Source organism: Lissotriton vulgaris, chromosome 1_1 (assembly GCF_964263255.1).
Source record: "Lissotriton vulgaris chromosome 1_1, aLisVul1.2, whole genome shotgun sequence".
NCBI lineage: Eukaryota > Metazoa > Chordata > Amphibia > Caudata > Salamandridae > Lissotriton > Lissotriton vulgaris.
The window spans coordinates 2029747640-2029770967 of NC_141685.1; the positions used below are offsets into that span (position 1 = coordinate 2029747640).

Below are 23328 nucleotides of genomic sequence, written 5' to 3' on the forward strand. Positions count from 1 at the left end.
TAATTGGGAAAAATAGGGTGTACAATTAACAGTGTGCCACTGAAAATACCGGTTTTAAGATAGCCTGGCTGTTGAGGGGTGATACCAAGAAACTGGTCCCAGGATGCTTATTTTCTGGTCCAGTGAGGACCTGGCCTGGCAGTTCGGGCTGGACTGTTCCCATGGGGGACATGGTCAAGGCTGATTTGCATATCAGTGGGTCCAAACTGGTATGGCCTGGAGAGCAAAATAACGATGGATTAAACTTAGATCTGTGGCTGGGGGTGAATGTTTGACAATGTTCAACATTCTGTCCATCATCGTTTTGTATTCCACTGAAAATAGCAAACATTAATGGTAAATTGAAACTTGCTGTTATCCCTCATGGCGACTAACAACGCGCAACAGTGTACTGAATACAATACCACTGATCACACTGTGGTGGGATGATACACACACCAGTTGAACTGCATTTGCAAATTAAAAAATATATATATATATATATATATATATATATATATATATATATATATATATATATAGTTTTGATTAAGTAATAACTTTTACAGTCACCCTCTTGTTCCTGGGACACACAGAACAGTACAAATAAAATGGTAAAATATATGTTTTATACTTTCAAGAAACAGTGCATTCATAAAAGCATTGGACAGAGAAAATCAGTAAGTTTCTAAAAATGTCTCAGCTCCTTTCTATATTAAAAATTTCTTTAATGGAATAGCACAATGTCCTAGAAAATCGGAAACAGTGATCCACTTTCCCATACTAGCTGTATCAGTTACACCCAGATTAGTTGGATGCAAAGTTGGAAGAGTGGGATAATGCTATAGACCTTTTTTTGAAGAACCAAGCACTTATGACTGCATGCAAAGTCCAATACATTATTCACAAAAATAAAACCTGTATTTCATACATATGAGTTAATTCTGAACTATTCCTACCAAGGATGTAAGAAGTCTGGTAACCTCACAAACTATATTGCTGCGGTGCAGAGGAAGTAGAGGTCATTTTTATTTTAACAAACCAGTTTTGTCCAAGGTGGCTGTAACTATTTACATGAATTCACCAAAATGCAAAGGGCAGCAGAATTGGTACTATTTCACCCTTTGACCTCCGGTGATAGCACATGGTTCACCCCCTCCTCTGCCCCTCAGCTGCCTCCTATTTGCTACTTAAGATCTGAGGGAAGAGCAAGGGGTGGAACATACAGCATGTAAACGGGGATATATAGAACTTTGATATAAAATACATGTCAATCATTTAGAGATCACAGAGATTCGGTTGTTCATGATTAACTAGTCAGCCCACCCATTAACATCTCATGGTAAGGATTAAACTATAGAAAAGATATCAAAAGAGATACTAAAATAATGATATGACCAGGAAAGCAATGGGTTTAAAAAAAGAACTGTTAAAAGGAGAAAGTACCTGCCAACCTCCTACCTGCATCTAGAGTTGGTCAATTATGTTGTGGACACTATTATCCATTTATTCCTTCCTGACCTTAACGTTTCCATGCACAGGTGAAAGGTAAACTATTTTCTATTTCTATGGATCGCATGGTTCAAAAAGTTACCAAAAGAGAATGTTTCCTATAAAATTATTTTCTTGGCAAAGGAGAGTGTCAGCATATGAGCGCCAATGTTACTAAGTTGTACCTAGTTTGTTTAGATACAGTAAGCAAACACAGGAATCTACAAATTGTTTTTAAAGTGTTTTCCTGTCACGGACACTCAAATACAATCTTTTTTCTTGCTAAATATTTTTTCTAAATTCCAAATAAAAATGAATTCTTTTAAGGAACAGTGACATTGTGAAGGAAATTGTACACAGAAGATCAGTTCGTGCTTAGTATTAGGAGTTCGGACTACTTTATTTTAATTTACGAGGTAGTTCACTTATGTCATTGATCGGGCATTAAGGGTTAATCTGAAATGGGCATTGAATATTTTGCAAATTAATAAAGTTATCAAAAAATAAATCATAACTATAACGTAACCAAAGTTTGGGATTAAGACATTTCAGGGATTAGTGGCGATAATCAAGGTTCTTTTTTTCATAATATAACTTCACTTTTAATACCTGAAAAGGGTTATACATTTTCATAACGATTCGTGATATATAAACACTGTGTCCTTCTATCTTTAGCTGTTTAGTAATTGACTTATTTTTGCTAACTGACAAAAAATTGTGAACTCTGGTTTTTCCCCCAAAGAAACAATAATTCTAGGTCACCAAACGTTTTTGAAAAATCTGATATTTTCATTGTGATGTTGAAGAATCGACAACCGATGTCTGACAATCAAGAGGGACATTAATAGTTAACATCGTTGACTATTAATAATTAATAGTCAACGACGTCCAGTAAGTAATTTTTTCGCATTAGAAGAAGACAAATATGTTTACTATTTAAAAACTTGGCGCTTCCTACTTTTTCTTATATTGTGATAACTTTTGTGGAGTAAAAAACGGTCAACTTTGTAGAGAATCTTGGTGCTGGTCGATCTCACTAAATTACCCCATCTATCACTTGCATATGATGCAGATCGAGTTAGTGGTTAATGTGACACAAGCTCACTTTGGAAAAGTTAGGGCAGCATTCTACTAAAATCCTGTATTAGCTTTCCAATAACAATTTGTTGACATCAATACAGTGAATTTTCATAAAGATACAGATGGTCATAGAGCAAATGGATCTCTTGAATTGCCACGCAACATGAGAATGACAAACTAATTGCACAAAGCCAGAGTACTGTGTTTAAACTAGGATATTCATTTTTTTCAATTGGTGAGATTGTGAAAAATTATCTTACTGGTAGCCTTTGAAAGTAAACCCAATACACAATTTGTTCTACCAGTTTCTGATTACAAATTCCTAGATGACGCAGTCAACATTGATATCAAAGTAATTCTTCTTAATTCAGATTTGTCTCAGTTGTCTTACACATAGTTTGAGTTAAACATTTCTACCTCTAGCAGTTTCAAGCAGTTTGTTATCTCCTTTTTCAAATTCTCCTCTGCCAGGTCTCTGGATCTTTCTTCTAGCCGTAGTCTTTTTTCCAAAGTAAATAAGTCACATTTGAATCCCAATGACAATCGAAGAAATTCCGCCTGATGAAAAGATAGGCAAATTTATCAAATGTGAAACTACTACACACACGGAGGTACATTCCAGGTTACAGAAATAAACATTGATTGATTTTGCGCTATTTAATTAGGGATGCAGTAGCTCACTCATCCAAACAGCGAAAGAATGTTACTGAAGGAGGATAGAGTTAACACAAAATCGTATTTGTATGTATTCTATGGAGCATCATTCAACAACTACTGCTATGATTACTAAGTTCCCAATTTCTATATCAATGTGAGCCATGTACTTTTACTACAATAATGGGCATGAAAATAAGGCATCATATGCTGTTCACTTTCTGGCCATGCTAGGGCTGGACGTTTCCCATGGCTATGAAACTTGGTCACCTTTGGGATGATATTGGATCTGATAGGATTACAGAACTGAAGGGAGTGAGTGCAACATGCTATAAAAATAAAAATCATTGGAGTTATTCTAAAGGTATCTATTGGTAGTGGTTTTTTTTTAATACCTACAATGCTGGGGTTTAGAAGGATGAGCCTCATGTAGCTATTCCTAGTCCACACACTCTGCTATCATTAACAAGTACAAATACGTCAGTTTTCCACAGGCTTCAGATGGTCCAACATGGAGCTGCAAGTTTAATGTTGAAGTGGCCTAAGAAGTCATCTGCATCAGCACATCTAGAAACACTTCACTGGCTGCTGATTCACAAAAGAGTCCTTTTCAAGGTCCTGATAATCACTTTCAGGACAGTAAAATCCACAGGCCCCCACTATCTCCAAACCAAAATTCAGGCATTATGTACCCACTCGGAATCTTGGGTCGGTTAACGCCAATTTGCTGAAGGTTCCAGCATTTAGACTTGTTTCAAAAGGAGGGAAATCACTTGCTGTAATAGGGCCTAAGGCCTGCAGCAAACTCCTATACAAGCTTCGTCAAATCCAATCTGACACTCTCTTCAGGAAAGCCCTAAAAACTTGGATTTTCACAACATCTGACGTCGTATGCAGAACTCTAATCTAATACCTCCTCGTCACGTCCCCTAGTCATCTAGTATGAGTCCGTCAGCCAGGTTCTTTTTGATGCCGCTTAGCACCATGATGCTCCTTGGAGTGAAATTTGCTCTATGTAAGTGCTCAATTACATTACATTACAAGTTTGCATTGTGCCAACTAGCACCAGGATCGTGCTTCGCAACAACAGCTATTACTTTATAACTTGGAAACCACCATTGTGTGCACAGCTGTGTATCATCACCAGTTGCCTACTCTAAAAAGCTGCTAGTCAGGCTTTGAGGGTGAGAGTTGAGAAGGTAAGTGTGAAGATTGATTGGAGGTTGAAGCAAAGGAAACAAAGTGGATGTGCACAAGGATAGTAACCAGGAGTCATCAGCAAAGAGTAGCTAGGGTGGGTAAACGCATGAATGACTGACTGAGTACTAGAGTCCATAGCTGGTCTTAATCACTATGTTGTGGAGCTTAAAGAGAGAACACGTATGCCATTATAAAAGGAACTGGGTACAAGAGGGATGCATGCATGGACCATGTTGGATTGTGGAGATGTTTGCCATTGAGTGGGATTTTGCCCATCACTCACAGTTGTTGAAGATCTTGTCAGAGATATCTAGTATATGCAGTCTTTGCAGGAGTCAATATTGAGGACATGTTTTGTTTCCAGTCATGATTAAGGTGCTATAAGATTATTTCAGAACAAGTCCGTACAAACAGTGTGGTACAGTGGACATATAAGGCGCAATAGCTTAAATACTAGATGCTCTTCTGACAATGCCAAAACACCATCTTGCAGGTGATTTTATAAATATTCTTAGCTCTGTGTTGTCATTTTTCAAATTCCCTTTTTCTTGTCTGATGACTTGCCAGATTTATGCATAAACAGACAATTCCATAGTCTGGATCTTTGCACGGTCAAGATTACCCTGCAATGTGGGTCTTATGTCGCCATGTTATTACTTTACCAACTTGTAATTCCAGATGCTCAAGTGCTGAGCCACCCAAAAAAAATATTAAAAAATTGATAATCCGCTCGGAGAAGAGGGAGAAAGGATTTGCGGATTACAGGGACAACAGTAACCACGAGCCCCTGCAGACCACACACCTGTGCAGTTACGCCCACGCTGCCGCCACCACTTAACTCCTGGCGGCCCCCGCTTTGCGGGACGCGGGCGCGAGAGCCCGGGCCAAGTTCGGGCCTGTCCGAGCCCGCCCGAGCACGACAGAGAACGGGACGGGCCCCCCTCCTTGACCTTGCCTGCAGATTCGTACAGTAAGGTCAGTACACTTTAAAAATTGAACTTGTGTCGCGTTTTATAGTTGTCTGGATTTGTCTGGGTTAGAGCTACCCAGAGAGCCTGTGAAACAATCCATCCAGGATATGGCTGCAACGGACAAGGAGAAGGGGAAAAAGTCTCACTGGAGGAAGTGTCGTGGGGACTATAGACCAATTTTTAATAAGGGCTACATCCGTGCTACAACGTGAGATTGAACTAACTGAGAAGAGGCTATCTATGGAGCCGATTTTCGATAAGCGGTCTTCACTGGGTAGACTGGCCAAGGTGCAATCTCCAGTTTCTAAAACTGTGGCCCAGGCTCAATCATCTGTAGTCCACATATCGGTTGATACTACACTTGTTGGACCTGCAGGGGAGAGTAACTATCTGCTAGATAGAGCTGGTAGCCTGCATAGTTCTCCGGCCAGTGTGGCTACTGGACTAATTGATCCACCTACACTCCCTCAAAGTCCAGGGACCACCAGATCGTGATTCTCTATTCGGTCGGCATTAGGTACCAATTTAGGGACTACTAACCAGGTGCCAGACCCAGTAATCAAAAGAAAGCGTGGAGGAACTGCACTAATGAATAGAAAAATGAAAATGCAGAAATGCGCTAACTCAGAGAGTAATCGAACTGTAATTGTCATGGATAGACCACAGCCAGCAGTAAATGAGTCCTCGACTACCCATGCTATTGATGACACGATCCCTCCCGAGACGAGAATAGGGGAGACTTTTGGCCCAAATTGGAGCAAATTTATACAGAGACCTGCCTCCCCATTTATGAAAGACTGAACTCTATCGAGCAAAGACTATCTCATTTGGAATCATTGTGTGTAACCAGACACGGTGGGGAGGATATGCAGGTCGTGGACTGTGCCAGTAAGGGCCAGGGTTTCCCTGGTCCAAATTATGTAGGCCACCAGAGTACACATTTATTGGCATTAAACAATGAAAGGGATATGCCAGTCCAATTGGTTGCAATGTGTAACTATCCCACCACGTTGGCTGATCCAGTCGAACCTAATGCTGCAGCAAAAGGAAAGACTAGAAGCTCTGACCTAAGGACACGCAAGGTAAATAGGGCAGGGACTCTGTTACAAAACAGGCCCCTGTTATCTTGCCGGGATTTGCCTCCAGAGTCCATACCCTGCGTGGTGCTACTCGCTGGGGTCCCTTCCTTGAGCCAGGTAAAAACAGAGACCTACAGTAAGCTCAAAAATAAATACATCCACTGGTTGAACCATAATAAACCCCTTCCCAACCAGGGATCTAGTGAAATCTTATTTGCCAGACGTGTACATTGGGTGGGGTCCCAGGCTAAAAACTTACAGGGTAACTGCATCGTGATACATTTCAGGAATAGTTGGACAGTCAAATACATATGTAATTTGGGGACAGGTAGCATAGAAACGCTAATAGAATCCCTTCCACTAACTTATTTCTACCCAGGTTTCATTAGTAATGTAGATCCTGCACCCAACAGGGGAGGGTTGGTCTGGGCAGGTAATGAAAACCAGGGAGGCTATCCCTTTTTGGGAAATGTTAACTGGAACAGTCTCCCGTCACTTGAAATGTACAACCACAATAACAGATACAGTGTCCTGGATTCTGTAGGCTAACTGCTGAAGCCCAAGAAGCCCCCATCCTCTGTAGTGGACAGCAAGAGCCTATTAGAGATAAGGCTGCCCTAGCAGAGATGAAGTGTACTAACACCCGGCATTGGTCAATGGGGAAAGAAGGCCCACCAGGGGCCATAAGGGTTTTTAACTGTGGAGGTTCCTTCAGTGGTTGCAGCGGGTCCCCAATAATATCGACAAAGGTGGTGGGAGGAATACCTGGGATTGGAGGGGCTAGAGTAGGAGTACCGAGGATGAGTTGGGTTAGTAGTGAAACTGGGGGAGGGGGAAATACACAAATGGTTGACCCATTAGCAGAGTCAATTAATTGTGGCATCAATGTGAGTACTACGGAGGGGGAGGTAAACAAGAATACCAACATACTTTCCTGGAATGTGGCAGGGATAAAAATCAAACTGATAAGTGAAGATTGGGGCCTGTTCTTGGATAAACACAATATATGCCTTAAGCAGGAGACGTGGACCTTGGACAACTACTAGCGGAGTGGTTTTGCCACTTAATATTCTTGCAATCAAGGGGGGTAGGGGAAGACAGTCAGGTGGGCTAAGCATTTGGGTAGCGACACACTTGGGAGCCAATGCAAAACAGTTGCAAACAAACTCCCTTGATATTCAATGTGTCTTGTTAACCCTGCCAAGGAAAAAACATATCGCCCTAATCAATATATGTTCCAGGCCAACACAGAGTGGGCAAGAGTCAAAGGTCATTGAACAATTGAGTGAATATATACCGACTCTTGACCCAGAGTATGTTGTAATAATTGGGGGTGACTTCAACTGTCAGTTTGAGCCCCTTAGTAACATGGGTACAGATGACCAAGATGAGGAGAACCAGCATTGGAACATTCCGGAACCTTTGATCCCACCGTTCAAAGCATGGACCCCGCTGGTTTTACAAATTACTTCTTACTCTGTCCCTATCCTTGAGGTCTTGTAATGGGAGATTAAAATCGGACAGACCTGGCCTTGTGACTTTTAATAGAGAGGGGCAAACTTCGATCATAGATTATATCATGATCGAATCTAGATCTTGGAACAAGGTTCTGGACTTTCAGGTCCAGCAACGGAAAGACAGCGACCATAATGCCCTAGTTATGACATTAAAGCCAGTGAGTTGGGGTCTGTCCAATCATCAAATAGAGCCCAATTCTGTTCAACATCCTCTCTTTCTCCATAACAATAGACGGAGAGTAAAACGGCCCCAAATATTGGGTTCTCCCAAAAAATTGACTCAAATATACCAACATGTTGTGCCCTATCTAAGTGAAATGGCTGGGGTGGGGTCATTGGGTTCTATAGTCGGGGGGGGACACGAGGCCTGGTGATATTCATTATCAGCAAGCCTCCAAAATGCTAGAAGTGTTCTACCCAAAAGGGAGTTTTAAGGAAAAATTGGTTCAGACCCACCCATGGTATAATGCAAATTGTCGCCAAAAAAAAGTGATTTGACCAAAGCGATTAAGGGTAAGTATAAGCAAAGGATCAAGGTACTCAGGGTGCAGTACAATCAGGTGATTGAAAGGGAGAAAAAGTGTTGGGAGGCTGATAAGTGGGAAGAGCTGAGATCAGCCCTAAAGGACAAGGATTTAAAATCCTTCTGGGCGATTGTCAGTAATGGCGGGAGGGAAGACAAAATTGCAGTAACTCCTAATATAGCTCCAGTAGTATGGGAAGAACACTTTGGAAGTCTCTATGCATGTCCGAGTAATGACGATATAGTCTTCACGTCCTTGTGCCTCCTCCATGAGCATCGACTGGGGGGGTACAGGAGATTTCGATATTGAAGTGGAATCTGCTATTGCTAAGTTAATACCAAATAAAGCGCCTGGGCTTCATAAAATCCCTGGGGACTTATTTCGGTTGGAACCAAAAATATGGGCCCCTTATCTGTTTAATTCAATCCTAATGGGGATGGACTCGCCAGAGACATGGCTTGGGGCAGAGATAGTTACGATTCACAAAAAAGGCTGCCCCCTGCAACCCTCGAAATATAGGCCCATTAGCCTGATAGATATAGCCCAGAAGGCTTTGGGTCGAATACTCCTGGAAAGATTTCAGACCTGTGAAGAGGAAAATGAGATTCTGAGTACCCTACAGGCTGGCTTTAGAACAGGTACGTCAACCATTGACCAGATATTCAGACTACAGGTCCTTTATTGGAAATCAGCGAGTGTGAAGGGTGGCAGCCTCTACCTCATTTTTGTGGACCGGAGGGCCGCGTTTTATCTGGTCCCCAGGGACAAACTGTGGAGAGTTCTCCAAGACCTTGGCATACCATCCTATCTCCTGGGAGTATTGAGAAGGCTCCATACAGGAAACTTCGCCTAGGTCAGATGTCGGAAATACGGAGAACTATCAGCACCATTCCCTGTACAAAGGTGGGAGCGCCAGGGATGTGTGCTGGCTCCCACCCTTTTTAGTCTTTATATTAATGGGCTTATAAAGCATCTTTCAGGGATAAAGGACACCGATGTCGCGAGACTAGCAACAGGCAGGGTCCCCGCCCTAATGTTCGCGGACAACACTTTACTGTTGTCCCGAACATCGACGGTTATCAACATATTTTGGACGGCTTTGCAGACTTCTGTACCCTAAGTGGCTTGGAGATTAACTTGGATAAAACAAAATATATGATCCTCAATCCTCCTAGGCAGACGCGCCCCAATCCAGTTTTGAACTGTACACCTCTTGAGAGAGTAAAGACCTTCGAATATCTAGGTATCGTTCTAGAGGAACACCTGGGATGGGATGCCCAGATGACTAAGTCTGCTCTAAAACGGACGCAAACTGTGGGCGGTCTATCTAAAATGCATAGAGTATTGGTCTTTAAGGCAGCCGCCCCTGTTATAGAAATTTATACGGTACAATCAAGAGCAGCTTCTATATACAGGGCGGAATTATGGGGACACTGCAGGCCTACACGTCTAATAAGGGTCAAACATCTATTTATGAGGAATCTGCTAGGTTTGCCAGCTAGTACTCCGCTGGTGCCCCGAAGGTTCGATCTAGGGCTATCCCCCGTGGAGGAGTAGGTGGCCTTAAGGCCTCTTACCTACTGGAGAAGACACTGGTCCGTCCCGGAGCTGGCCTGTTATTGAAATGAGTTTAAGGAGATGTGGGTTGCAATCAAATCAAAGAAAATTTCATGGTTAACCCACATCAAGGACCTTTGCGACAGGATTGGCCTTCCCGAATTATGGCGATCGCCGGAGGTATCTTGTACGGCCCTTTCTAGGGCTGTCTTGGTATACCAGTATAGGCATCATAACTTAATGACCATTCATGCTAGTTCATCAGTTGGTAGATTGACATCTCAGTTCCTCCATATAAAAGTAGAGTACAAGAAGGAGGATTTTCTTGATCAGATTTACCCAGCACTAGCAAGGAAGCTGTATATGAAATTTAGAATGGGTAGTCTGCCGCTTAGGACATTTACCAGCAAATGGGATGTGAATAAAAATACAGAGTGCCCTGCATGTAGGCATCCTTTGGAAAATGAATTTCATGTCTTTTTTTACTGCCCAGAATATCGATCGGTACAAAATCGCTGGGTGAAACCCATCTGTAGGAACTTGGGCTACCGAAATTGTGAAAATGCTTTTAGAGTTTTAAAATATGACACCCATCCCCCCATTGTTTTTTCTGTTTCCCGCTTTTTAAATGGTATGTGGACAAAACGTAGACTATTTGTAATTAATTAATTTGTAACATAAGGACGCCAGATACCAACTGTATTCTTTCGATAACTATTGATTGATTTAATACTATTTTTAGCTTTGATGGTTTTATTTCTGTAAATAGGTGTGTATATATATATATGAAAACGTGTTTAGTGATAATTTTTGTGCTATTTAACAATGAATTTTAATTTACTGTTGTATGCATCTTAACCTGCACTGTTATGGCCCGTTGAGGTGGAAATAAAGTTATCGAAGAAGGCAATTAAGCAAATAAAAACAAAAGAGGTACAAGAGGCAAAAGTTCATTTGAGCAGTAGAAAATTGCTTCCACCCACATGGGGATGCGGCTTGAAGAGCAACTATATATTTCTTAAACCTCTTATGAATTCTTGCATGGACAAAAATAGTCCAATTCCATCCCAATTTATGAATCATCCCAAATTAACTGACATCATCCTCACAATAAAGCATACACATGAAACATGTAAGGTATATGACTGACCAGGTGACTCAAGTGTGCAGCTACATTCGTCAGAGAAGAGAACTTACCAATAATTTAGGACTACTACAGGAAATCAATTTCTGGCCATTCCGGACAATAGTGGGAGGAGGTTGAGAGACACATTTGAGGATATCAGATTAGGAGGAAACTAACTCCGAAATGTAGGAAAAAGATGTGCTCCCACGTGCATCAAACCTATTGTTTGTCCCTTGACCCACCAAGGGCCCACCAACTGGCCGGACTTTACCGGTGGATAGATGAGGTATTTCCTTTCATTAAGATGCCATTTGAAAGGCATAAGTGAAGAAAGGATAACAAGAAAAAAGAATGAAGGCAGAGAAGTATTACAAAAACTTTTAGACAAAGAAATAATATACCAAGAACTGTTGGAACATATACAAATCGATTAAATCATACAAAAGGGGGGGTGGGGGGGGGATCTCACTCACAGCACATAGTATCATTCCCAAAAAGGGAATTTCTCTACCAAGTGTCCTTGACGACTTAAGATAAACTGATGAAGTCTCAGCAGAGGACAACACAGAAAAGCAGCTTTATTGCACGATAAGGGACCAAGGGAATTAGTCTTCATGTAAGACTCACTGGGGATGATTTACATAAAGAGGCTCATTGAAGGGCCAATCAAGAGGACGACATTTAACGACTTACACTGGAAACAATAGATGCATTTCTGCAACGGATAAAGAACGTGCTGAGAGATAAAAGATAAAAACCAAATAAGGTTTTTACAATACTCAGTAATCACTGAAATGTAAACCTAGGAAATAATAAAATAATAAATGATCAGCTACAAGTTAAATCATGTCTTTCATTAAATTATCTCAAACATTTGCCAGTGTAAGCGTTCAAAGGCAATAATGGGTAAAGAAGGGGTTGACCATATGAGGAAACCTCTTAGAAAAGCCTGTTCCTAGAATAAAGGTATAAAAGATTATAACTGAATTCTATTCAGTACTGTTCCATTTTTCACTGTGTCCAGATCTCAAGGACTTGCTCCAGGGTTTAAACCAGTCAACCTCCTGAAGGGACCCCAAAGGTCGGAGTTGATGACTCTGCTGGTGAGAGTCAGCAACGCGTGCTGGATGATATGCTGCTTCATAATTGCCTTGAGTTTATCTGCCCTGGAACATAATGGAGAGCAGGTCATTGTAGTAGCTATAGCGGCCTGAAAATAGTGGAAAAATGAAGGACCTTTACGAGTTATGTTGGAGCCTGATGTGAAATACGGAATTCTGCGGTGGTAGGTGTTACTAGCCCTCCTTCCATAACTATCCTCACTCCATTGCTTCTCCCGCCGGGAACTCGTGCTTTAGGAAACTAAACTGAAGATCGTGACACTAGAATGCTGCCAATCATAAAAGGCGAAAGACAAGCTTTAATGTCGCCATGTACGGTTTTTGTCTTTTACGGTGGTATTATTAGATGAACTCATTACTCGTGCAGTTTTCTGAAGATTGTCTTGCTGCCCAGGCTTGCTGCCCAGGCCGAGCTAACAAAGTTGAGGCAATTTAACTGCTATTTAATCAGGTGTACCTCTACTTTTTTTCTACTGTTTAGTCGGCATGGGAGCTCAGTTGCACTCAAGACTGTGACCCCTGGTTGCCGCAGCCTACATGGAGTATTGCCTACAATGCGCAAAAAAAAAACTGATAGCCTACCAGAAGGTGTGACAAGGTGTAACTGACAGTAAAAATAATAACATGCTCTTTATATGGCGCTTTATGCTAGTCTTCGCTTCGTTCCTTCACTACCTACCTCTGTTCTACTGAATATGGCCCATTACCTGCAAGCCTACGGTCATACCCTTTGTTTATACATCTGATTTGATCTATTATATACAGCCATTTACCTGCACCACTACTAGAGCGGTCTTAATTCTGTTTGGGTCCAAAGCAACAACCTCTGCGTATGCATTTACATTCAATGTATATTTCTTTGATATCCCACTACTCTTCACTGTGCGCATTATCTAGAAATGCCCTGCATATTTTTCAGCACTAAATGCAACTCCACTGTATAGAAATCGGTTGTCACTATGTGTAAAGAACAGTGCTTTATCAGAAATAACTAAATAAAATAAATTACAATAAAATTGCTGATTGGGGTGTTCAAAACAAGTACCACATTAGGAGACCCCTTCTCTCTCCGTATTGTACTCTCTGTTCGTTAGTCAATGCCAGAGCAATCCGTCTATTTATGTACATTCTGCATGACAATCACCAGCCCAAACTCATCTCCATGCAGCAGTGCTAGAATTTGAAGAATGTGTTACAGAAAGCTAATGATGGACCGAATGCTGACAATGCAAACATTATACCCTAGTAAAAAGATCTGGGTTAACTCCATTGTTCTTTTGGCCACTACACCACCACTAGTTTGGAGCCAGAAATTGGAAGAGTGGAAATATGCCTGCCGCAGCAGCATTAAGCTACAGAGACCTTATTCACAGCTTTGCGCATGTACATTTGGAGTAGAGAGAGTGGACATGGATCTGAATGCCATCTGCAATACAGGACAGCTTTTCTCAGTGACCTTCAATTTGGGGCCATCTTGCAAAAATCTTTGTTATTTTCTATACAGCACCGTTCTTGTCTCCATATGGTTGCTCCATTGTGATGTTTCATACAGGTACCCAGATATAGGCTCAGGTAGTAACCAGACCGTTCACCTATATTTCCCTTCCATTACACTACATAATTTTTCTTAACACTGACCTTCTAACTAGTTACAGTACTGATTAAATGACGTGGGGTTTTCTTTGAAAACTAGCCTCATTCATTATGCATGCAGATTCTTAGAATCTCAGCAGGATTACCATCTTCTGCTTATTAACTATGTTTATGGGTCATTCCTTCCATCATCCTAGTCCACCATGACATCAAGGTAGATCCTCTGAGGGTACCACTGAGTATATAAACACCATATCTTTACTGAGGCTGGGAGGAGAAAAAGGACTTCCATGCTGACACACTGAGGCAAGACGCTGAGGTTCCTGCATGCACACTCATGCTCACAGTGGTCTGATATCCCTCGCGGGGTGTCTATCTCCAGACTAAGACAGTCTCTCTCACTTCAGGTAACTGGATTGGCTTCCGCCTAGGGGGATTCTTGGCTTTTAACCTACATGTATGTTAAGTTCACTTAGGTACATCTAGTTAGGGTTGCATCGTAGGATTACGCATTATTACTTTCATGTATTTATATACCTGCCTGTATTCATTGTTTTAGCACTATGGTAGGAATCTACCATCCTTTTACTCTGTTTGTGCTTGTAATCATTTATATCTGTTTCTGTCTAATAGTTTTCTCAGCACACCTATTTTACACTAGAATGACGTTGGTTCAATAAATGCTTATTGAAAAACGTCCCCAACCTTTTATTCTGTGTACCTCTTTGAGACAAAGAGCACGAGTGACTGAGCAAAAAGTACTGTTTCCACGATTCTGATGGGACGGAGTTGTCATGTTTGATAGTTGCCAAGAGCTATTCTCTCCTTGGTAAGAGGAGTTTACAGTGGCATTGTGAGCTAGCTGGTATATAGGTGAACATAACCGGTTGGGGTGTCTGGAATGAGTCTGGACACCAATCCCACAGTCTATGTCGTCTAAATGTGCAGATCCTATATAGGTTTATAGGAACTACATGACATGGAGCCACCAACGTTGGTTTGGTACTTATTTAACAGTCAAATCAGAGTAGTTCAGTCGTGCTTTTCTCAGAGACCCCTACTCACATTTTCTCAGATGTCTGGAGTGGGAAAGGGAACAATCCGCCATGGCTGAGTAGGCATATCCTTTATATTGGGTGCAGGCTTATCAGGCTTGAAGGACAAACAGTTCCCTGCATAAAACCTTATCTCAGTTTCCTTTAAATTTTTCCTTGAGAACTTTTTCAACAATGACTGATGAAAAAGACACTGCACCAGCACTATGTGTGAACAGAGTAGAGGGAAGAGAGCAGGAAGGTGAAATAAACATTTCAGAAAATTTCAGACCTGCCCATACTTTAAAAATAGCAGACTATGGAGTCACAGCTAGTAGTGGGACAGTAACGTTCATGATTGAGGCACAGGAGTCATATAGAACAGAGGTATTCTATTAATCCCACAAGCAGATGCATGCACAAATACATTTCACTCTTACACTGAAGACGAAACACCAGATGAATACTGTCCGTATGAGGACATTCAAATTCCTCTCACCTACCTGGAGCACATAAACTGGTTTAAAGTCGCCCTCCCACATATAAAAGAAAAGGTGAGACTGTCTCCTCAGAATAGATGGAGCAACTTGGCCAGTCCTAGCGGCTTACACACCACATAAAGACATTGACAATGCAAGAAACAGCCTGAGGTCCACTTCATAAAGAAATAATAAAATTTCACAGAATCCGGACACTGTTTGTGATGAGAATACTCACACTCTAGCCAACAAGAGCTACACCTACAGGACAAATTCAGGGATCTACAAATAAAATAAAACCACAAACGCTACACGCAGTTATGGTTAAAATGCCTATTTGATGTCAGCAAATGCCTTTCTGAATAGCGCAGTGTTTCCACACACAAGCCTTCAAGAACAACACAGGATGCTAACAATCTGCTTGCCAATGGGGATAGCTCCCCAGATAGAGGATTGTACCTCATGAGGTACAGTTTTCGCTGCCATGTATACCAGAACTCATGGTATCCCTTAAATAGAAGTAATACCAGATGTATTAAGACAAATACAGAAGGAGGATGGAGCAGAACCTGCTCTGAATTTAGGGATGAAATTGTTAGGAAAGTTTTCCCAAGTATCAACTATTATATTAGCAAACATAAAAGGGGAGGCAGCAGCAGTGGCAATACGCCAGCGCCTGACGGATTTCACTCCTTTACAACGGGAACGGGAATTACCTAAAATTATCGAAGATACCTATGCCGAATTAGGCAGAGATAGTTAGGGAGCTAGAGCGGCAAACCCTCCACTCATGGGTGGTCCTGAAAAAGAGAACACCAAGCAAGCAACTGATTCTTCCAAGAAGAAATGGAATAATAAAAAACAAAAAAATATAGATAATAGTTCACAATCCAAGGATGGGTCTCCAAGACAGGAGCCCTCCAAAAGCAGGTACAACTTTAGGAATCGTGATAATATTGAAAAGCTGACTGGTATCAGTATACTGATACACGTTCCTCTCATTCCTTTCAGGGTTCATCAAAAAACTCCAAGAGGGAAGGATGGTCAGAACACAGACAAGAAGAGCGTACAAAGTCCAGAGACATGCAACACGCTTCAGACTATACTTCCAAAAACGAAGAGAAAAAAAATCAAAACCTCAATTTAAAGAGAAGAAAGTAGCAGGTCTTAAAGTCAGACATGCCCAGAATTCTGAGGACTCAATTTCTGAACGGATGATACTAGACAGTGCAGCAGAAGTAACAATACCTCACCAGAACCTGAAGGAATTTCTGGTGACAGCGGTGTTGAATGAACATATAACAGTGGAGACACCTGATACAGGGATAAGTGTCCTGCATAAGTTACAATTTGCAGTACAGAACACAGTGCTGCATTGCGGAATAAATACAAAACATTAGATATCTCAAATGGATTTTTCTGACAGAATATAGCACCTGAAAGCAGATATTGGACAGCCTTCTCATCGTTCGCTTCTTAGGGTATATTCTGTTGACTTCACCAAGGGTAGAAGAATAGCCCTGTGTTGTAACAGAGTTACTTCAGAATTCGGATGAAGAGGTATTGTCCTATGTAGATGATGTGGATAAAGTAGCAAAGGTCCAAGGATTTTAAGTCTTTGGACAACACTTGAATAAGTAAGATTAATTGGTGGGTGGAGACACACTCGAAGCTCTGGACCTCTTGGGCTTCAAATTAAGGAAACAGTTTTGGGAAGTGGTAAGTGTGATCTCCACATAAAATTTAAATCAGTTTCCGAGATTAATATCCGTTCTTTCCAGATCGTGATATGGAGGACAGAGACATTTTTGTTTGCAGCGAGATTTCTTTATTTTTATTCACAGAACAAGGACAGCCGACACGTGTTTCGCCCCCTCTTGGCGATTTGCGCCGGGGCTTTCTCAAGGCTAAGTAGGTTAAATCACGTAGACAATTCTCATTTCCAGATATATACAGAGTCCAAAATATAAAAGTATAATTCTTCAATTGTAAAACATTTCCTATGTTTATGACCATGAGATTATAGTATCATCCTCACAGTTAAAACGTGAGGTCAGTTACAGCCAGTGATGCCACTCATATTCTTGATTGAGGCCTTTTGTTACAGTTTCCATTCCAATGATTAATGAGCTCTCTTCTCGACGCGGCATCTGGTCCAAATCTCCTCCTCGTTTGGGGATTTTAAGTCTTTTTAGACCAACAAAGGTGAAACTCCGATTGTTCTTGTGATACTGAAGGAAGTGATCTACAAGAGACTGTCTAGTGTCTGTACCATGGATATTCCGGTAGTGTTCCTGTATCCGGACTTTCAAAGGTCTTTTCGAGCTGCCAATGTAGTGTTGTCCACAAGGGCATGTTATTAGGTAAATAACATAGGTACTTTCACAGTTGATGAGATCTCTGATCTTGTATTTGTTGTCATTGATTAGAACCTCTTTAGTTCTAGATTTGCCCAATTTCCAAATTGAACAGTTCATACAGGTATAAAAACCAATGGTCTGCGGTGGAAATGTTCTTGGTTTTGGTTGAATGTCTAAGAAGGATGGACAAATGATATCTCTTAGGTTCCTGCTTCGCGAGAAACCCATCTGAGGTTTTTCTTGTATTGTATCGGACAGGGTTGGGTTATCTTTCAACAGGTGCCAATGTTTTTGTAAGGCCTTACGAATATGTTGTTGACCGCTATTGTATTCAGTTGTGAAACGAATCGTTTGTTTTTTCTCTTGTAGTTGGTTGTTGTGCAGTAAACTCTGTCTGTCCGATGTTTTAAATTTAGTGAGTGCTTTAGAAAGTTGTTGCTCTTTGTAACCTCTTTGTATCAGGCGTTCAGTTAGGTCTAAAAAGACTTAAAATCCTATGTAGATGATATTTATCTGATGGATGATGATTTAATGGATCGTTTGACCAGGGTGAGCAACATCATTTTGGGGTTTGCCTCTGAGGGCTACAAATTTAATTTCAAAAAGTCAAAAATAGCCCACCTCAATGTCCTATTTTTGGGATCTGAGCTTTAAAGTGAAGGGAAAAGCCTGGCAGCTAACTTTTTTTTAGAAAAGTGTGCGCTGCTCTAACCTCCTAAATTATTGACAAACTTACAATACATATTGGAATTCTTAAATTTTGGTAGAACTTACATTTTAGATTACGCAGAAAAAGGGAAAACTTTCTACGACCTAATAAGACCTGTTTTGTCAGTTATGCATTGGACACAGGAACACACAAACATCCTTTGTTCCTTACAAGCTGACATGATAGCTTTAAAACACCCACACACATGTGTAAACACCACAAATTTGGTGATCTGTGTTATAGCGGGTCAATTTAGGTATACTTCGCTAATCTCAATGCTATGGGTAGCGGTAGCTCATTTGAAAAACAAACTACAGAGAGCTCACGTGATACACATGCTGTGTCATCAACTTGATGGCGTTCATGTTGAAGGGAATTAATTGGTGATGAAGCTGCAAAAGGGGCAGTATGAACTACTGCCGTGGCTGCAATCACTCATTCTAGGACGAGAATAGACAGAAGTTTTCATGCAAAAACAGCACAGCCTTGCCAAAAGATTTTCCACTCAAGTACTCCTACAAGTTAGATGCAAATAACATTCTGTATGCTCAAATTCCAGGAGTGGGGATAGAGTAATACCAAACATGAACTGCAGATTTGGCTTAATACTAGCTGCACACAAGGGTCTCGGTTCTGCACATGCAGGGATTACTGTGACCGTTTCTTTACAGAAACAATGCTATTGGTGGCCAGGACTAACTAAACAGACAAAGAATTTTGTCTTAAAGTGCGACATCTGTCAGCAGATGAAGGATTCCACTGTGGCACATCCAGTGCACACACCATTACCAATATCAGACAGACCACTCGCTTGTGTCCATTTGGACCACTGAGGCCTTCTACAATTAGATGGGCCTTACAAGCATTCCTGGTGGCAGTGGATTCATGCTCTAGATTCCTGTGGGTTTGGCCTCACTTCTCAGCTGATGCTCGAACTGTTATGAAGAATTTGCTAGTCTTCATTGGGACATACGTAGTTGTCACATTACATTTTGACCGTGGCTCCGCGTTTAGCTTCAGGGCTTACAAGGAAGCTATGTGAAGTTTGGGGGTTGCACTGCGGTACTCCTCTCCGTACCATCCATCAGGAAATGTGGTCGTGGCAAGGAAAGACAGAGACTTAAAGCAATCTTTAACAACAAGTGTATTGGGTTTGGGTGATAGTTGGGTCAATCACTTATATGGGGTCCAGAAGGAGCTCAACAATATGCCAAGAAGTTCCCTAAAAAGTCTCACTCCTTATGAAGCCCTATTTGGGACAAGAATATGGCTACCGGATCTATAAAAGCACAGTGGTGGATGATAAACCTTTTGACATCAATAAAAGTTTGGCTGTTTTACAGGATCTCAATGAATTACTGGCACTACAAAGCGACGTGTAAGTAAAGCAGTAAAGTAAGCCCTGTACTACTTAAATGACGTTGGGTTTTCTTTGAAAACAAGCCTCATTCATAATGCATGACTATTCTTCGTTCTCAGCAGGACTATCATCTCCTGCATAGTAACTATGCATAAGGGCCATTGCTTCCATTATCCTAGTCTGACATGACATAGCAAGGTAGATCCCCTGAGGGTACCACTGTGGTTAAATAAACACCATGGCTTTACTGAGGCAGGGAGAGGAGAAAAAGGACTTCCATGCTGACACGCTGATGCAAGATGCCAAGGTTCCTGCATGGGGACACTCCAGCTCGCAGTGGTCTGACATCCCTCAAGCGGTGTCCATCTCGAGACCAAGACGGGGTCCCACAGTGTCTCCCTTCAGTTAATGGGGTTAGCTTAAGCCTAGGGGGATTCTTGGGTCTACACCTACCTACATTCTAGGTATACTTAGGTACATCTAGTCAAGGTTGCATCATAGGAGTACGCAAAATTACTGTCATGTATTTATATACCTGCCTGTATTCATTGTTTTAGCACTATGGTAGAAATCTACCATCCTTTTACTCTAAGTGTTTGTAATCATTTATATCTGTTTCTGACTTATTGTTGGTTCAGCACACCTATTTAACACTAGAATTACCCTGGTTCATAAATGCTTATTGGAAAACGTCCCCACCGTTTATTCTGTGTACCTCTTTGAGACGAAGAGAGCACGAGTGAAAGAGCGAAAAGTACTGTACTGTTTCCCAGATCGCTGACGGGACGGAGTTGTCATGTTCCATAGTTGCTAATAACTATTCTCTCCTTGGTAAGAGGAGTTTACAGTGGCACTGTGAGCTAGCTGATATACAATTAAACATACCCGGTGGGGGTGTCTGGAATCAGCCTGGACACCAATCCCACAGTCTATGTTGTCTAAAAAGCGCAGATCCTGTATAGGTTTATAGGAACTACACAACAGATGGCGTGTCCCCGCGCTGTGGCGAGTGGAATCAGCAGAGTCGTACCGCAAGGTCAGCCCGGCTTACTGCGTGTAGAGGTGGGTTTTTAACTTCTTCCTGAAGCCAAGTTCAGATGGCTCCAGGCGAAGGTCCAGTGGCAAAGCATTCCAGCTTTTCGTGGCCAGGTATCTAAAAGACCTACCTCCCATGCGTGCTTTTTTTATCCTGGGGACCTTTAGTAGCCCTACGCAGGAGGATCGCAGAGCGCGTGCTGGCGCGTACCGGGTGATCAAACCCTGAAGCGGAGCTGGTGCCTTACCACCCAAGATGCGGTGGCATGTTCAAAGGGCTTTAAACTCGACCCTGCTCCTTACTGGGAGCCAATGAAGGGCCTGAAGGGCTGCCTTGGACGCTGATCTCTTGGGGAATTTCAGAATCAGGATAGCCGCTGCATTCTGCAGCACCTGGAGGCGGTTGATCGCCTTACTGGTGGCTCCCAGATAAAGCAGATTGCTATAGTCCAGGCGCGATGTGACGAGGGCATGCACCAGCATCCTGCGGGCTGACGTGGGGAGAAGATCTAATACCTTCCGCAGGCTTATTAGGACACTGAAGCAAACCCCCACCACACGGCCTATCTGCGGTCCAAAAGACAGGTCTGCGTCAAGCCACACTCCCAGGTTTCTGGCTTCTTGACAGGGTATAGGGACCTCCCCTAGACATGATGGCCACCATGCCGATGACCAAACAGACGGGCCCCCCCCCACCACGAGCACCTCAGTCTTGCTGCCATTTAGCTTAAGACAGTTGGTGGACATCCAGGTAGCCAGTTCCTGCATGCAGGCCCTGGATCTGTCCACCGCAAGACCGGGCGCGCGCGAAAGGGAGAAGACCAACTGCGTGTCATCGGCATAGGACACTATGTGCAGACCATGGCTTTCAGCGATGGGCGCCACCGGGGAGACATAGAGATTAAAAAGGGTTGGGCTCAGGGATGAGCTCTGAGGCACGCCCTGGCCCAAGCCAATATCCCTAGAGTAACAGTCTCCCTGGCGAACCTGAAAGCCTCTCCCTGTCAGGAAGGACTGGATCCATTCAAGTGCAGCTCCTGATATCCCACCGTCATTCAGACACTGTAGCAAGGTGGTGTGAGCTACAGTGTCGAATGCTGCACTTAGATCCAGTAGGATGAGAGCCATAGTCTGGCCCTCATCCACCCACTGACGTAAGGTCTCCACTGCCATCAGAAGCGCTGATTCAGTCGAGTGGTGGGGACGGAAACCAAACTGGGTCTCGTGCAGGAGGGCAGCCTCTTCCACGAAATCCATCAGTTGTGTGTTTACCGTTTTCTCCGCCACTTTAGCCAAGTAGGGTAAGAGGGAGATTGGCCGGAGGTTCTCCAATTTTTCGAAGCTTATGTTAGGCTTCTTTTGAAGAGGTAGCACCACCGCCTGTTTCCAGTCTCTGGGCACAGTCTTGGTCCTGAAGGAGACGTCCAAAAGATGTCTAATGTACGGTTCCAACACTGGCAAGCTGTCGGCTAGCGTTTAGGCTTGGTGGGGTCCCGAAGTGAGCCTGATTTAACAGACCCACAGATCTTCAAGAGAGTCTCCGGGGATGGGGTGACGAAGTTGGGCAGGATGTGTCGATCCCCCCATTCCCTCGGGGTTTCAACAAACTCCAACCCTGCAGTAGGATGGCTAGGGGAGGCCGAGTATATTTTCGCTACTTTTTCCGCAAAGAAGTCTGCAATCCTATTACAGGATTCCACTGAACAATCATCTAGTGCAGTGGAGGGCATCCCACCCGAAAGAGTTTTATATAGCAAAAACAGTTCCTTCGTGGAATTCCCAACTTCCATAATCCTATTGGCATAGTGTGCCACTTTGGACTTCCTAATTAGCCCATGATAGGCACGCCTCTCAGTTAGATAGATCTCCTTGGCATCCGTGGCAAAAGCCCCTCGCCACTGCCTTTCAGCCCGCTTCAGTGCTGCTTTAGCGACTCGAAGCTCATCACTATACCACGGGGCTGTTTTTTGAGTGCGGCCACCCAATTTTGCAAGGGCGAGTGGGGCCGTGCAGTCAAGTGCCTCAGTGATGCGTTTACAGAGGTTGATATTAGCTGTATCCGCGTCATCCCCCCCGGGGCTCCCCCCTCTAATAAGTGCCGCATTAAACTTAGCCTGGGAGAAGGTGGCCCATCTCCGCCTAGGGTGGTACAGTGGTGCTGGCTCCGGTAATATAACCCCCGGGATGCGTATGGAAAAAGGTACCAGGTGATGATCCGACCAGGGAATAGGAATGGGAGTCAGGGCGTCTACTTCCCCCGAGTTGACGAATATGGGGTCTAGCAGGTGGCCCAGCTGCTGAGTGGGGCCACTTACTATCTGATTCAACTGAAGGGCCCCCAACGCCTGGCAGAAGTCCATGGCTGCTTTGTCCGTGGAGTCATCCAGGTGCATGTTGAGGTCCCCCAGTACCAGGAACTTGTCCCTGCGCAGCGCAGCCTCAATAATGCCTTCTACCAG

At 42.8% G+C, this 23328-nt stretch overlaps 1 protein-coding gene across 2 annotated transcripts in view; it reads right to left on the reverse strand.

Annotated features, from left to right (window-relative positions):
* IRAG2 (inositol 1,4,5-triphosphate receptor associated 2) overlaps window positions 1–23328 on the reverse strand; it is a 1414859-nt gene that overhangs the window by 297767 nt on the left and 1093764 nt on the right. For both annotated transcript variants that reach the window (XM_086920312.1, XM_086920307.1), the window contains one exon: window positions 2968–3108. In XM_086920312.1, coding sequence (XP_086776438.1) covers window positions 2968–3108 — 141 coding nt within the window. The remainder of the gene's footprint in view (window positions 1–2967; window positions 3109–23328) is intronic.